The sequence below is a fragment of the Lotus japonicus genome, chromosome 4 (genome assembly GCF_012489685.1).
Source record: "Lotus japonicus ecotype B-129 chromosome 4, LjGifu_v1.2".
Classification (NCBI taxonomy): domain Eukaryota; kingdom Viridiplantae; phylum Streptophyta; class Magnoliopsida; order Fabales; family Fabaceae; genus Lotus; species Lotus japonicus.
Genome location: NC_080044.1, coordinates 64,128,895 through 64,144,853, shown reverse-complemented (window position 1 = coordinate 64,144,853; position 15,959 = coordinate 64,128,895). Strand labels below are relative to the sequence as shown.

The 15,959-nt window shown below is 35.4% G+C and overlaps 2 protein-coding genes across 2 annotated transcripts; one reads left to right on the top strand and one right to left on the bottom strand.

The window, feature by feature from the left end:
- Positions 1–461: 461 nt before the first annotated feature.
- LOC130713146 (replication protein A 70 kDa DNA-binding subunit C-like) lies at positions 462–3,289 on the bottom strand. Its single transcript, XM_057562942.1, has 12 exons — positions 3,093–3,289; positions 2,662–2,929; positions 2,491–2,587; positions 2,255–2,376; positions 2,097–2,181; positions 1,878–2,013; positions 1,641–1,795; positions 1,437–1,554; positions 1,106–1,297; positions 904–1,002; positions 571–628; positions 462–484 (listed from the first exon to the last, which is right to left on the bottom strand). Exons 1-12 carry the CDS (start codon positions 3,246–3,248, stop codon positions 462–464), a joined length of 1,509 nt encoding a protein of 502 aa, XP_057418925.1. The 5' UTR covers positions 3,249–3,289.
- Positions 3,290–14,190: 10,901 nt separating this feature from the next.
- LOC130716227 (mavicyanin-like) lies at positions 14,191–15,691 on the top strand. Its single transcript, XM_057566433.1, has 2 exons — positions 14,191–14,474; positions 15,138–15,691. The coding sequence occupies exons 1-2, from the start codon at positions 14,288–14,290 to the stop codon at positions 15,470–15,472; spliced, it is 522 nt and encodes a 173-aa protein (XP_057422416.1). The 5' UTR covers positions 14,191–14,287; the 3' UTR covers positions 15,473–15,691.
- The last annotated feature ends 268 nt before the right edge of the window (positions 15,692–15,959 follow it).

Genomic DNA, 15,959 nt, shown 5'->3' with positions numbered 1-15,959 from the left:
CTCCTCATTCTTCTGCACTCCTGGCGCTGCTCTGACCTCTTCTTCTCCAGACGATCCAGTGAATACTGGATGTTGTTGAGACTGTCTTTTAGCTCATCCCTCTCCAGAGTTTCTTCTGAAGTCTTGAGCTTCTTTTCTATGATTTCTTTCTCTTCCAGCAGCTTCAGTTCAAACTGGCTGAGCTCTTGTACTTCCTCCACAAAGGCAAGGAATTCCTCTAACGACTCTGACGACTCAGAAGCTCTAATGGTGTAGAAGACTCTGACAATCCAGACTCTGAAGAGTGAAGGCTCTGATGTTCAGAAGCAAGAAGCTCGGAAGACCATGTACTTCCCTCTGAGTTGAGAATCAGAAGATACAACGGTCAGAGGATCTGTGCTTTCCCTCTGACTCTGATCAATCAGCTTCACAATGTAAATATATTGTATTTTAACCAATTAAACATTAAACATTATTTCTAATTATAATGTTCTTCTATTGTACACTAACCAAATATAGAAAATATAAAAAGTCACAAAGAATACACAACAACATATTTCATTAATTAACAACTGCAACATAGTTGCAAACCAGTGCAAGTTACATAACCATAGTACTTAGTAACATACTTAACCACAACACCAAACTCCTATTTTACAATAGGCCATAATAACTCCCAAAATATACCCATGCCATTATCATCACACATACCACAAAAGAGAAACCACCAAACTACTAGATGACCCATAGATCAAAAGAAGCACACTACACTGGTTATTATTATTTCATACTAATATAACTACTTCTTCTCCACTTTGACATTCTTCATCTTCAGTTTAGGAACAGTTGGAGGTTTCTTACAATCTTCATCAGCCTTCCTCTTGAAAATGTTAGAAGAGCTTCCCACATATGAAGGATCACTACCAAGAGAAGGGATAAAACCACACAGGACTCAGAGGGGTCCTCAACTGCTACCTTATCTCCAGCAGAATTAACAACAGTCAAAGGAGTGGGGCATCTAGCCTAAACATCATCAAAATATATCATCAGTCAGAAATCAATTCCAAATTCCAAATAAACACAAGAAAACCCATTGAAAACAAAATTAATCTATTCAATGGTTTACCAAATTTGAAGTCTGGGCAGCAGAAATTGCCTTAAAGGCTTCTATAATAGAAGGATCATCACAAATACGCTTCACACAATAAGAGTCATCAAACTGGAAAAAATTATTAGATTTCTTCTCCACCTTAAACAGCAATTCTTTCCCTACCAATTGTTCTTCCATCAAGGGAGTAATCTCAGCAGATTTAGGATCCTACAATAATAAAATGAAATTCATTCATTATACACAAGAACAAAATATATTAAAATAAGCATTCACATCTGCCACAAATTGTGTTCCATGTTATTATTTACTTGCGGGTTATCTAATCTGACAAAAATAAAATGGATACCTTCAAATTTCCCAACATATCCTTGCAAGACTTCTTAATGAGATGATGAGCATCAGAGTCAAACAACAGAAAATTTCCAGAATCAGTGCCATCAAACACCTCAAGCTTAATCTTGTATCTACAAAGCAAAAAATTGGTTACTAAAAATATCAAAAATTCAATTAAAGTTAACACTATTCATATTTCAGGTCACAAGAACAGCACCTTGCAGAAACATCCATAACATGCTTACAGCAACCGGGGCAGAAATATAATCCATCATCAAAAGTCACAGCTTTGTGACACTTGCATGCAAAATACCACCATGGATCATCTTGCAACAAACCAACCACAGTTCCATAAACAATAAACAATCCATCCTGCAAACAAACCAGAGAAATAACCCTATTAACTTTGCACAACCAATAACCTTAAATCTGGAAAACAAAAATACCAAAATACCTCAGTAGTTTCATTCAAAGCACATATAGTTTTCTTAGGATAGTTGTTCATAAAATCTTCAAAAATTGGAACAGAAGGATTAGGAGAAATAATATGCCCCACAGGTTGATTGGCCTGCATATTAAGGCCAGATATGCTACAATAAAACAAAAGACAAATCCGAAAATTCAGAAACAAGTCAACCTAAATATTACAAATAACAAACATCTCAAAACTAACCGGTCCATCAAAGATTCAGCTTCAGCAACCTCAGGATTAAAGATAATCCTCGATGCTTTCATTACATTCTGAAGAACATTCTTACCTATAATAAAAACAACAGAAATTAAGTGGAAATCCAATATGATTATCATTCCTTGTATAAATAAAAAAAGTACCTCTAAATGACTTAAGCTTTGCAAGCTGGAAAACCACAACAGGCTTTTCCAAAGGATTAGAACTAAGGTAGTCCAATACAATCTGAACATACTCTCCAAAAAGGGCACACTCCAGTTTTCCTCTGTTAAAAAATAAAATATACACACATATAAATACAAAATAGTAACAGGAAATAAATTACAACAGAAGGCTGAAGCAAATATTCAAATCCTTCTTAAATAAAGATAGGCCATACTTGTCATCACTAATTTCAAGCAACATCATCTTTGTAACAATGTCATCCTTGACATAAGTCCTTTCCTCAGAGGTAGCTGTCAACAAACCAATCATATCTACATCGAAATATTTGGATGAGAAAATTTCAAACAAAATCTATAGCCTAGGCTCATTGTTAAAAAACACCCACCAACTAAGTATTCCGTCTGGAAGCCATCATCATTAAGTTCAGCAGAATCCTTCAGAGAAAATCCCCACCTTGGGATAATGCTACTCTCAGCTGGAATGATCTTAGTTTTAGGATTAAAAAGAATCCTAAAAGCATGATCAGTAGGTCGATAGGCACCCAAATTGGGGATCAAGTGAAAAAATGTAATGATATAAACATTTCCTTCCACGAACTGTTCACCCCACTTCCTAAACATGAGCTTCCTCACAGTTGCTTGGATTTTTCCACCCTAAAATGACACCTAATATTACATTATTATCTGAAGTACAATCAAATAAGAAAATCAATCTAAGGGACATGAAGAAAAATTAACATACATATTCAGCAAAAAAATCACAATATCACAATACTAACAATAAAAAAAACAAAGCGTAAAAGAACATCACACATACATGTTGATCCAGTAAAATCAACTCCATTGAAGCAGGTTTGTTTTCCCCAGCAAACCCATCAGCAATCCATAGTCGAACAACTCTCACTTTGATCCTCCAATTGTGATTTGGAGGGCACAGGGTCACAACGGGATCAATTGCAACAGACGATGCCATCAAAAACCAAAAACGAATTACCAATTTAAAGACACAAATTTTTGTTCTCAGAATAATGTTGAACGTTTATGCATGATATCCATTCAACACCAGTCCCTTTTATACCCATGATCAAAAGCAAATGAACCCCATAAAAGTTTTTTACTCACAAAACATTAAAAAAGTTTTCCAAAAAGTTAACACCAACAAAAAGGTAAATGACAAAGATTTCCTCTAAAAGGTTCAGCAAAAAATCACTGATCACTTTTCAACCTTTTGGTTAACACCAACAAAAAGGTAAATGACAAAAATTTCCTCTAAAAGGTTCAGCAAAAAATCACTAATCACTTTTCAACCTTTTGGCCGATTTAAAAGAAAGTCTACAAACACCTAACGAACAAAACAAGTTCAGCCATTTTACGACGTTGTACTGTGAAAGCGACCTGTCCTTTCATCAGATTGAAGCTTGGATTCTTCTGACCTTGCAACTTCTGCTTCTGAACAAGTTCCTCAGAACTTCTGAACGTCAGAGCTAGAAAAGCTTGGGTCTTCAGAACTTGAGTCTTCTGCTTCTGGACCGTTCCACTGGAACATCTGGTCTTCAGAACTTCTGACTTGAGTTCTTCAGAACTTCTTGAGAGCTTCCATCTTCAGAGCTTCTGAAGTATTTGCCACTGTTCATAACGAACATGGTGGCTTAAAGAGCTCTCTTTTTAGTAACCCTTGGTTCTTCTTCTTCTGAACGAATAGGCTTGGTCAGATTCAGAACCTGTTTGTCACAACTTAAAAAGACAAACGTTAGGGTACCACTTTTTTATTTCTAGTATTTAGACACACAATTATTAATTTCGTATCATATATAAAATTAATATTAATCTCAATATTTAATTTCATAATTTTTTATTTATATAATTTAAGCCCACAATTATCTATACTATCAATATTTTTTTTAAATACTCTACACTATCAATATTAATATCCACATTATAAATATTATATACCAAAAGAATTATTACAAAGAGCTATAAATTAACAATATGAAATTTTTCCATCATACTCAACCAAAGTAAATACAAACAAAAAATAACTTTTGAAGCATAACCTAATAAATTTTAAAACTTCAATTTAAACCAAATAAAAAAACAAAAAGTAACAAAAAGGATCCTTATGGTGCACCTGCGAAGCATTTCTGAAAAACCCTAATGTAAATAGTGGCCAAAAGTTATCCCTTTGTAGTAGTTATAGATAGATTTTTATGTTGGCTTTAATTTTTTCTTTCCATGAGTAAATTATGTGGTGGCGGCTGTGTGAATATGAATATATAGTAATAAATTCTGCATTTTATTTCTTTGAGATTGAAGTTAATGGGCATAGTAATGGTAATTAAATGAAAATTGATATAAATCAAGTTGATTAATTAATGAAGTAGTGGTTTACTAGTTTAGTTCTTCGTCCGTTAAATACGTCATGAGTGATTGAAGTTCAATTCTATACATATAGATACTGGGCAATGGAATGAGGACATAATCGATACTGTTTTTTCTAACTTTGAAGTAAATTAGATTAGGTAAGTTTTGCTGCCCTTGCATCGAAGAGAGGATCATAAATTCATAATTGATATCTTATACGTCATTGTTGAGGTGTACCCGGTCTTGAAATTGAAATTCTGTAATATACTATTGGCTTGCACTGAGGAGTGGCTTAATGTATCAAAGCAAATGTTATAATTTATCTTTCCCGATTTGATATAAAAAAAAAATGTTGATGCATTAGTAAGAGAAAGTATGGGTACAGGCCTAGAATAACAAAAAAAAAAAAAAAAAACCAATCTAATTGCTTTGATTTGGTTCGGTTCGTCGGTTTTATCGAATCGATCCAATCCGATGAACATATGGATTGAAGAAGGGAAAGTCTAGCGATCAATCCTGAAAGACTGTAATTTATCTTTCTGATATAAAAAAAACAAATATTGATGCATCGATAGGATAAAATATGGGTATAGGCGTAGGGGTCGTTTTTAGAGATGAAGATGATAATCTTTTGGCCTCAACATCGAAATTACTTCCAATTACTCATGAGAATTGCGGAAACTTTGGGAATGTAATGGTGCCTTGAAGTGGCCATTGGAGAAAAATTGTATCGCGTTGGTTTATGTCTCGCGAGGGGTGGAAGCGCCGAATACTTTACGTGGATGCGATAAATGAAGACTGCAAGTCTCTTAAAGCATCTCCAATGCTAGTTCTTAGTTCTTAGCACTATTCACGTGGGTCCGTACTGCCACATGTGCTTAAGCAACTCGTTGCAGATTTTGCTCAAACTATGAGTTCTTAGTTCTTAGCACTATTCAACCGGTCCCAGAATACCATTATATTAATATTTTTATTTCCATATAATTTTGATTTAAATTTAAATTCTAATTCAATACTTAAATTAAATGAATGAGAGAGAAAAAATTATTTTTTTATGTTAAGAACTCAAAAAGTAAAACTTCGTATATAAGAATCTAGTTCTTATTTTTAAGAACTGAGAACTCCACGCCATCCCTCCAGTGGTTAAGAATTCAGTTCTTAGTTATTAACTAAAAAATAAGAATTAATAATCTTGCATTGGAGATGCTCTTAGAGCTTCCTTCAGTTCATGTAGGATTCGGTACTATAAAAGGACTGCTAATATTTGTTGAAGTTGATGCCGTAGCTCATATTGGTTTTACTCCCTACGTTCCTTAATATAAGAACCAAGCAATCACTTCACACCCTTTAAGAAATTTAGTTAATCTAGATAATTGCATTAAATTTGTTCTCAATTTATATTAACTTTCCAAAGTTACCCTCCACCCATTATTCTTAATTTTATGCATCATTAATGCTATAGCAAGTGGAAAGAGAGAGAAATTCAATTAAGTAAGGGTATTCCTGTCTAAAATTAATTAATTCTCCACAAATTTCAAGTTGGTTCTTATAAAAAGGACCAAGAGCACTTTCTATTTGGTTCTTATAAATAAGAATGGAGGGAGTAATTTCCATGATCATGTTTGGGTTGAGAGTGCTTCTACTAGTATTTCTCCCTTATCTCAAATGATGCTAGATTTTATAATTTCTTCTGAGGTTTTAGTTAAGGCTTAAATAACCTTTTGGTCTTTAAAATTGTAAAGGGAATCAAATTCAGTCTCTTAAAAATTTTCGCATCAAGTGGATTCCTAGAATATTTTTTTAATCAAATTAAGTCCTTTGGCTCAATTTTGACCGGTCAACTGTAAGGCCCAAGTTTTAACGTTTTTGGATAAGTGAATAAAATAAAAGAGTTATTTGATTAAGATAAATTTGGGAAGGAAAAAGGTTCAGGAAAAGTCCAAGAATGTATCGAAAAACCGAAAGAGTTATAGCACGACTAACATACGCTTAATCCTAGGTCAAAGGTATTAGTGAATAGTTAATTTACGTTTTAGGACACGATGGAAACTAATTCCAAAAATCCTCAGAGAAATGTTAGAACTTCTCTTTTCCGTCCTTAAACAACCATTTCGATGCGAAATCCTGGAAAGTACGAACGTCAAATTCCAATTCTCGGAAGTTTGCCGAAACGGAATCCCTGATAGTTCGAGAAAACCTAAGATCGACAGACGATGAAGACTTTTTCTATTCGGAGCTGCAAAAGAAGATTCCACCCGCGTTCTCCTATTTCTCTCGTCAATTCTGATCTTTCTTCAGAAGGAAGTTTTCTCATCCGACGATCACTGCAAAAAGTAGTTTTTCGGGATAAACCGACTTACACCGACTTATGCCGATCTTGGATCTTCTGGTTTAATTCCAAGAATCCTATTTTGAGTTCTGGAATTCTGTCGCCAGAACCTATCTTAGAATGCGCAGAGGAACGCGCAGGAAAAATCGGAATCGCAAAAAAATCATTTTTCCGTTTTTTTCCAAAACCTATAAATAGCTTGAAAATTAGATTTTTTGCAAAAAAAAAAACCCATTTCCCCACCCCCAAAACCGCGAGTTCCTAGAGAGAGAGAGAGATCCGGATCTTCGTCGTTTCTTGCCCGTTTGCTTCACCGATCGTCACTAATCGAAGACCTCGAGGTAGGTAATCTATACTCTCCTTCGAATCGTCGTTTCTGTCCATTTCTCCTGCGACTTTCTGAGTTCAAAATTTTGAGGTTTTTGAAAAACTGTTCAAATCAGTTGATTTCAGCGTCTAAACTTCTTCCCTGCATGCTCCTGAGCGTGTTCTGCGGATTAGATTTTGTCAAATGTCGACGAAATGCCGCCGGAATCAATTTCTACCCTAAATACCCATTTTTCGGCAAAGTCGCAACCTTTACGCTCTAATCTATCGACTTGGCTTAGTGCTAGTAGGATTTGTCGTCATAAACGTCGTTGTGGACGTCCCCATCGAATTTGTTTTTCAAAAATTCAGTTTTGAAATTCTGAGCTAAAAATATTGACCAAAATACCCCTGCGACAGTTTTTAACCCGATAATTTTTCTGAGAGTTTCCCTGGCCTAGATATCGCCTAAGAATACCTAGGAATTGATTTAGATCGAAGAAAAAGTTCGAAAACCCTATTTTCTATAGTGGCCGAAACCTATTTGCTTGGGTACCGGGTCCAAAAATAATTTTTGAGTCTCTATGACCTGAGCCATTGCGTAGCTCTTTCAATTGTCGAAATTTTGGCGCCGGTTTCGTGTCATTCCGAGTTCTGTAGCTCGAGTTATGCACGTTTTAGCGAATAAAGTGTTTTTGCACAAAACTTGAATCGAGTCAAAACTCATCCATTCGGGGAAAGCCCTTTCCTTCGTGCCTAAGTGTTGTACTCTGAAGTTTCTTGAGCTTTGTCTAACTCTAGTTAGTATTGTTTCGATTATGTCGACTTAATTTGATTGATTTCTGCTTTGTTTGCTCTAAGGTTCGTTTGTGGAAACCTTGGGCTTGACTGAACAAGCTTGTGAGCGAGACCTGCACCGCGAGACTAGAACAACTCGAGGTTAGGGCAACTTACTTACTAGCTATTTCCTTGTAGGCGTCGATCAATTCGACTGGGTTATTGTGTTGATATTGAATATTGCTTGGATATTGTTTATCGCTTTATGGAAAAATGTTTTCTGAGAGGCTTCGGCCGTTTGCTGGTTAATCTAGGATGTGTTGGAATATGCTGTTTATGCTTATTGATTGCGCTGATTTAGTTATGCTATTCCACTTATATCTGTGATACTGATGAGTGAGGATAACGGGCAAGTCATGCCGAATTTTATGAGATTTTTGAGAGAGTTCGAAAGGACGAACGGAGTTCGGACCTTGTTATGTTTTAATGGATCGAGACCTTCTCAAGGAATTGTTTGGGATTATGGGATCCCTGAAACTTATAGGAAGTATTATAAGATTAAAAGAAACCTATTTTCTCAAGGAAAACTCATAAGACATTAATCAATCTCTAAAACCATTGAATAATGGTAACAACCTTAGATAAGAGCTTGGAGCTTGAATATTAGTTTGAAAGATGAGAAGGGTCGCCGAGTCCAAGTTTAGAAGAAACTTACAAGTTTCCGAGTATGTTGATACTCTTTTGCTCGATGAGCAGTTTATTGTTTGGCTATCTAAAGTTTAGCCGGAAATTATAAGTTTCCAAGTACTTCGGTACTCTTCGCTCGATGAGCAGTTTATTGTTTGGCTATCTAAAGTTTAGCCGGGAACTATGAGTTCCAAGTTCATTCTTTCTTCTTTTGATTAATTCATTTTGTCGCATAATCGACATTATCTCCGGCTTAACGGGCGCGAATCCTTATGTTCAACCCGACGGGTTGGACCGATTCGGCAATAATCGTTTGACACGCGTGAATCCTTATATTCAATCCGAGGGATTGGATCGATTCGGCGGTAGTCACTCGGGCACGCGTGAATCCTTATATTCAATCCGATGGATTGGATCGATTCAGCCATCGCCATATAAACTCGCGTGAGTCCGTGAGTTCAATCCGAGGGATTGGACCGATTCAGCGATAATCTTTCGACACGCGCGGATCCTTATATTCAATCCGAGGGATTGGATCGATTCGGCGATAGTCATTAGACGCGCGCAACGTCCGTATGTTCGACTCTAATGAGAGAACCGACTTGGCGTTGTCATTTACTGCGTGTGCGAGTCCTTGTGTTCGACCCAATGGGTTGGATCGACTTGACATGCCTATTTTTGGGATCAACGTTTGAATTGACATTGCATGCATACATGCGCCCAATATGGAATTGTTGAGATAATGCTTATTGTATTGTTGAGATATTATTCATTGAATTGTTATTAGAGCCTTGATAACATGCTAAGTATATACCTTAGGGTAGGCAATACAGAACATATAAATATATATATACAACATATATATATACATACCCCCTTATTCTTCACATGCTGTTTGTATTATCTACTATATTCCGTGAGTTGACCCTAGCGCCGTGGCTTTGTTTGTATGTTTGTGTTTGGGCGGTCGGCCTGCTGCCAGACGTTCAACAGATGATTCAAGAAGGTTCGTCGTTCGGGGAGGACCCGGAGCGAAATGACTACTACTGAGCCTTCGACGTGGACCCGGACTTCATGGAAGATCAGATGAGGGTCGAAGATAGTGGTGTAGGATATGGGTGGTTAGAGTTACTGATTTTGGTTGTCATGGTCATAGCTCTGATTCATCAGTTGTATTTTGGGGCAGGGTAGGTTTCCGACTATTAGCTTTTTGTGTGATTCTCTTCCATGAGGATCACAGGGAGTTTGTCGGGCGTAGGAAGTCTTTTGGAAGCCGTTTTGGGCTGACTTACTTTTCGGGGGACTGTATTTATAAAACTTATGACTCTATTTATGAGTCGCACTTGTTTGCCGTTGGGCAATACTTTTAGTTACTTGATGTTACTTTCCGTCACTTGAGGACACTCGTGACGATGTTTTTAGTTACAGCAAGGGTGTGCTTGTATTGTATATTAATCGCTGTTAATCGCGATTGGGATGAGACCTGATTTCGACAAGTCTTTTTATTTAAACAAAAAAAAAAAAAAAAAAAAAATACCTGCTTTTCCGCTTTATTTTATTCTTGAGTTACTAAAGTGACGCCACCGAAATCGGGGTGTAACATCAACGATCCAGTGGCAAGCCTAGTCAGTTGAGGATGACCCCATGGACTTTTTCACATCAATTTTAGTCCCTTGAAAAATACTTTAATCAATTTTAGTCCCTATTCTTCCACCTTGAAAAATATTTTTTTGTTGCCTCTGATTTTCTAGGTTTTGGAAGAATAAGGTGAATATGATGAACATATAGTTTCTTTAGGGTTTTGAATTTCTGGGTTTAAGGATTTGAGTTATGGAGGTATGGGAAGAAGGTGGAAGAGGAAGAAGATTAAAGTGGAAAATAAGGACTAGAATTGATTAAAATATTTTTCAAGGGACTAAAATTGATGTGAAAAAATCTATGTGGTCATCCTCAGCTGACTAGGCTTGCCACTGGATCATTGACCGATCAAAATTGAACAAAATGACTTAATTAGATTAAAAAATCAAATTTAGGGACCCAATTTGATTCGAAAATTGTACAGGGACCAGGTTTGATTTCCTTTACAATTTCAAGGATGAAAATAGTATTTAAGCCTTTAGTTAATGAATGAAATGCAAAACTTTCCCCTAAAAATCGTCATTTTTAATCATCTTATTTTTTTCAAAACATGCTTAATATCAAAAATTGTTTAGTAAAATAAATAATCATTTTTATAAAACAGAAAGATATATTAATCACAGTTTTGGGAACAAATCTTAAAGGGAGACATGTATAGTAGGCACGAGTGATAAGTAGCACCAAATAGTTAACCATTTCACACCGAAAGACGGTCCCGAGAATAAAAATCAAACCAAAAGTTCTACAACACAAAGAATCCAAAATCAATCACAAGTAAATAAGACCTAACAACATAAACCAACCCAAGAGTTAAAAAAGGAAAGCTAAAGAGAAAAATATCTCACAGGCCACAAGAGAAAACCAGCAGAACACCACCAAAGAAAAACAATCGACTCCAATCAAAACGAACAGGCCACACACCACCACCCCTAAGGAGGCATAGACGTATGAATCCAGACCTCAATTTGGCTCAAAACAACCTCATCAGAACAATCATACCTTATACCCAAGTGATTCCCCATCAACAGAACACTCCTCGCCCTATTTATAATATCATGCGATTCTGAAAACTCTGACGATAGAAGCATCAGTTGATTCCCTTCATTTTCCTCTACAGAAGTCGAGTCCTCAGATAAAAGACAACCATTGGAAACCCCATCTAGCTCGACCTTCTTCCCATCTCTTTTCTCAACTTTCTTGGTCTTCCCCTAGGCCTAGGGGCTTTAGCAGCATATGACTTCAAAACCGACTTCCGGGTTGTTCACGACATCTAGGAGTAATTAATCCTGCCCCAAACACAGCCATGAAAAGAAGAATCTGCACATAAGCTCCAAGAGTCACACCCAAAACTAAGTTGCATCCGCCATCACTACCCCCATTGTACATACAAGGAGATTGATTTACCATTACCTCTCCAACATCCAACAAACGTTCACCGTCAACCACCCTCTCTTCATCATGCCTTGGCACCTGAAATTGGACCTCCCCTTCAACAAATTGCACCTGTGTAACAAAAAAAACTTGCAACTGTTCCTCTACCTCAAAATTTTTTGCATGAAAAGGATATCAAAACATAACTTCATCCAAACAAGGCCTCTCAACCTAATCAAAAAAAGAATATGAGGGAGCCCCTAAGAAATCATCCAAACACACTAAGGTCCACGATACCAAGTCTAGATTTTTGTATTAAGTTATATCAAAATTTATTATTTTATATTGAATTAATAAAATTTTAATATTAATTCAATATAAAATATTTATTCATTAGTTAAATTTTTAATCATTATTTTCATGATAAAATTTTAATTTTAATCTTAACTCATTTTTATATAGATACTATTTTTTTTGTGCATCGGAAAATTAAAACAAGAAGACAAAAGAAACAAGGTTAACAAATCCCTAGCCAGGATGAGATTAAGCTCAGGAGGAGGAGCCTCTAAGCAAAGATAGGAGCACTGACAAGCTGAACCCAGACCAGCTAGACAATCAGCAGCATCATTTGCACTCCTAGGGACATGCACAAGAAGAACATTCCAGTCACGCTGAAACAAATATCTAATGTCCATCAGCTTAGATGCTAGCTCATGGAAATAGAGACGATCCCCATGGAGAGCATCCACCAACTCTTTACAATCCACCTCACAAATGACACTCCTAATATCCGCCTCCTAGAGAAGCTTGAGGCCAAGCTTTATCGCCAAGATCTCAGCCATGAGCGCGGTACCACTGCTCGAACCAGTCATAAAAACAGGAACCCAATTCCCACAATCATCCCGCACCAGCCCACCGTTAGTTTAACTTTTTTTTTCGTTTAAAAAAATGTTAAGATTAAATTTAAACTTAGAGTATTTATATATTAATTTTTAAAAATTATACTTTAATATCTAAATATTAAAAATTTAACTAATTCAATTTTAAATCTGTAATATAAATTAACGTAAAAATAATTATTGTAAATTATATTTTAATAATTTTAAAATTACTTTTCCCGTGTGGGGCATGAGACTAGTAATTGTCTATCCGTTTTTGCCTTGACGTTTGGACACTTAGCCAAGCCACCTACCAAAATCCCACCTCATAATGATGAATAAATTATTGCTACTGAGAACTGATCGGTAAACCTCTCTCATAAATTAATCGCTATAATTTTTTTTAATTTTAAAAAGTTTAAAATACTTTGCTTCATCGGAAAATAAAAGTTTAAAATACTGAATAGTTTACCATACATGTCATGTTCTCAAAAACAATTTAAAAAATCTAATAGTGGAGGGATTCCATCATTTTGTCATAATTTCTTTTATGGTAAACTTGTATAATTTATAAGTATTTTTTTGTATTTTAGGAAATGAACTAACGAGTATCATTTTAATAAATATCGCAGCATTGGGAAAAAATAAATGTGATATTATCATACAAGGGCGATATCGAAGAAAATTCCCCTAAACACCTTAGCACCATCAGTGTTTGAACTTTGAACCACAAGAGTCCCACAAAAAATGGACATAACTTTTTTTTAATGGACAGAAATTGATTTAAGTTGAATTGGCTTGGGATCAAGAAAAGTTAACCCAATCCATTCAATTGCAGTTAATATTAACTTTTTCAGAAATATATAGGGTTTAATATTTATGATATAGAAAGAGAAAAAGGAATACAATGAATATTTGATTATAATAAATAAAAAACGTTCCGACCTCAAAAAATGCCTCACACTTCCACATTTTTAGACGCTTTTATTTTTCATCATTCTCTTGTATTATTTCTTGTATTGGGTTGAAGTACCCCTCATACTTCTTTTCAATATATTTAGTTATTTACCATGACTTATTTATATGCAAAATCAAAACTTAAACAAGGCTCCCTAGAAAATGTGGCTTAATAATTTACACATTAATACAACTAGACTTGTTTAGTGGTTAAGATAAAAAAAAAGAGTTGGATAATAAATGTAAAATCAGATCAGAGAAAAATAGATTCTTATTCTAGATTTCGCTTGAGATGGATTATAGATAATGATAAGATGTGATATATATGAATAATAAGAAAAAGATAAAAATTGAAAACTAAAATGCAAATTATAGTTATACAAATTAATAATGTATTTAAATTTTCATTTTTTATTTAATGAACCTCTTTGAAAACAATTTTTTATTCTTATTAAATAGACTACTTTTAATTAGATGATAAAAGATAAAAATTTATCAATTAAATTTAAAAAATAAGATAGGATTATTTGCTTGACTGAGTAATATCACTAGGCCCTTTTGCCCCGCGTTATCCCACTAGCTACTTTCTCTATAAATACCAACAAGAGGCACTGCTTTTTCTACCTTCAATTAGCAAGCAGAACACACACACAAACAGAGCTAAATCCTAGAAAAACAGGGGCGACCTGAACTTAAGAACACACAATCATGGCAATGAACATGAACGCTCTCCTCCTTGCGCTTCTTGCTGCAACCACCTTGTTCCACGCCTCATCAGCTCAGACCAGACACGTCGTGGGTAATTCCACCGGCTGGACGGTCCCTACCAACGGTGGCGCTTCATTCTACACCAGTTGGGCTGCCAACAATAGCTTCACCGTTGGTGACACTCTCGGTAAGTCACATAAAAAATACTGTGTTTATTGTCAACTAAGAAAAATATGATTCACAAATTAAAATAGTTAATTAATATACTTTAAAAATTAAAAAAGTTTAACTGCAAATTAGTTTTAATGTATAATTTGTGTGAATCCTCAAATGACTTGATTCATATCGAACGTCTATGTTTAAGTGCAATTAGATAACCCTTTTTTGAGCTCGCAATTAGATAACCCTTAAGTGCAATTAGATAACCATAGTCGTCTGATTAAGAAAACCGACATTTAACTTCAAAAAATACAGATCCTCTAACTACAATTAAGCATATTTTGTCACCGGTTGTTTATTGCTTAGTACAATTACCCTCGAATTAGTTCATTCTCACTGCCAAAAGATTAAGTGTTTAAATTAACATGATATATATGAATTTTGTCCTCTGCCTAGAAATTGAATATAATCAATATATCATCTATGTATCTAAGATCTGTAGTGCTGATTTTATATATGAATGGTGTAGAATATTTAAGAATTTTAGACAACAAGGTGAAAATTTAATGGTTCATATAAATCAGATGGAAAGATAATGAAAATAACATTGATTGGTTTATAAAAAGGTTGATGATTTTCTGAGATGATAGAATTGAAAGTGACATTGAAAATGTGTTGTTTTGTGATGCAGTGTTCAACTACGCAACAAGTGCACACAACGTAGAGGAAGTGACAAAGACAAATTACGATTCTTGCAACTCAACATCTCCAATTGCAACTTACACCACCCCACCTGTGACAGTCACCATTAACAAAACCGGTGCTCATTACTTCATCTGCGGCGTTCCCGGCCACTGCCTCGGCGGTCAAAAGCTCTCCATCAATGTCACCAGTGGCAGCAGCACCGCCACTCCTCCTTCATCCACCCTTACCCCTCCTCCTAAGGACTCCGCCGCCGTGTCTCTTGGTGCTGCCGGAGTGGTTGCCAGCACGGTGATGACAATCGCCGCGGTTTTTTTCTTCTAGAGAGATCGTAGCTAGTATGATTTTTGTGTAATTCATTTTGTTGCTCTTGTTGTATTTCATCACAGATTCAGTTTTTTTTGGGTCATCACAGATTGTGTAATTCATGTGCAACTTTTTTTTCATCTTGCTTTAATTTTTTCTTTCCATGAGTAAATTATGTGGTGGGCGACTGTGTGAATATGAATATATAGTATAAATTCTGCATTTTATTTCTTTGCATCTGCAAGTCTTTTTGAGCTACCTTCAGTTCATGTAGGGTCCAATACTATAAAAGGACACTTAATGTTGAAGTTGATGTCGTTGCTCATCTTGGTTTTAATTTTCATGACCATGTTTGAGTTGACGGTGGTCCTACTAGCATTTCTCCCTTAATCTAAAATAATGCTAGATTCTGTAAGTTCTTCTGAGGTGTTGGTTAATGAATGAAATGCAAAACTTTTCCCTAAAAATTCATTTTTTATCATTTTAAAATATCCTTAATATAAAA

Bases quoted from the DNA above. Each gene is read 5' to 3' on its own strand.
- LOC130713146 (XM_057562942.1), bottom strand. From the start codon at position 3,248: ATGGCATCGTCTGTTGCAATTGATCCCGTTGTGACCCTGTGCCCTCCA. The intron at 1,796-1,877 runs GTATTTTGGTAT...GTTTGTTTGCAG, and splicing joins CTTTGAATGAAACTACTGAG to GATGGATTGTTTATTGTTTA. The intron at 1,555-1,640 runs GTGCTGTTCTTG...TTTGCTTTGTAG, and splicing joins GTTATGGATGTTTCTGCAAG to ATACAAGATTAAGCTTGAGG.
- LOC130716227 (XM_057566433.1), top strand. From the start codon at position 14,288: ATGGCAATGAACATGAACGCTCTCCTCCTTGCGCTTCTTGCTGCAACC. The intron at 14,475-15,137 runs GTAAGTCACATA...TTTGTGATGCAG, and splicing joins CACCGTTGGTGACACTCTCG to TGTTCAACTACGCAACAAGT.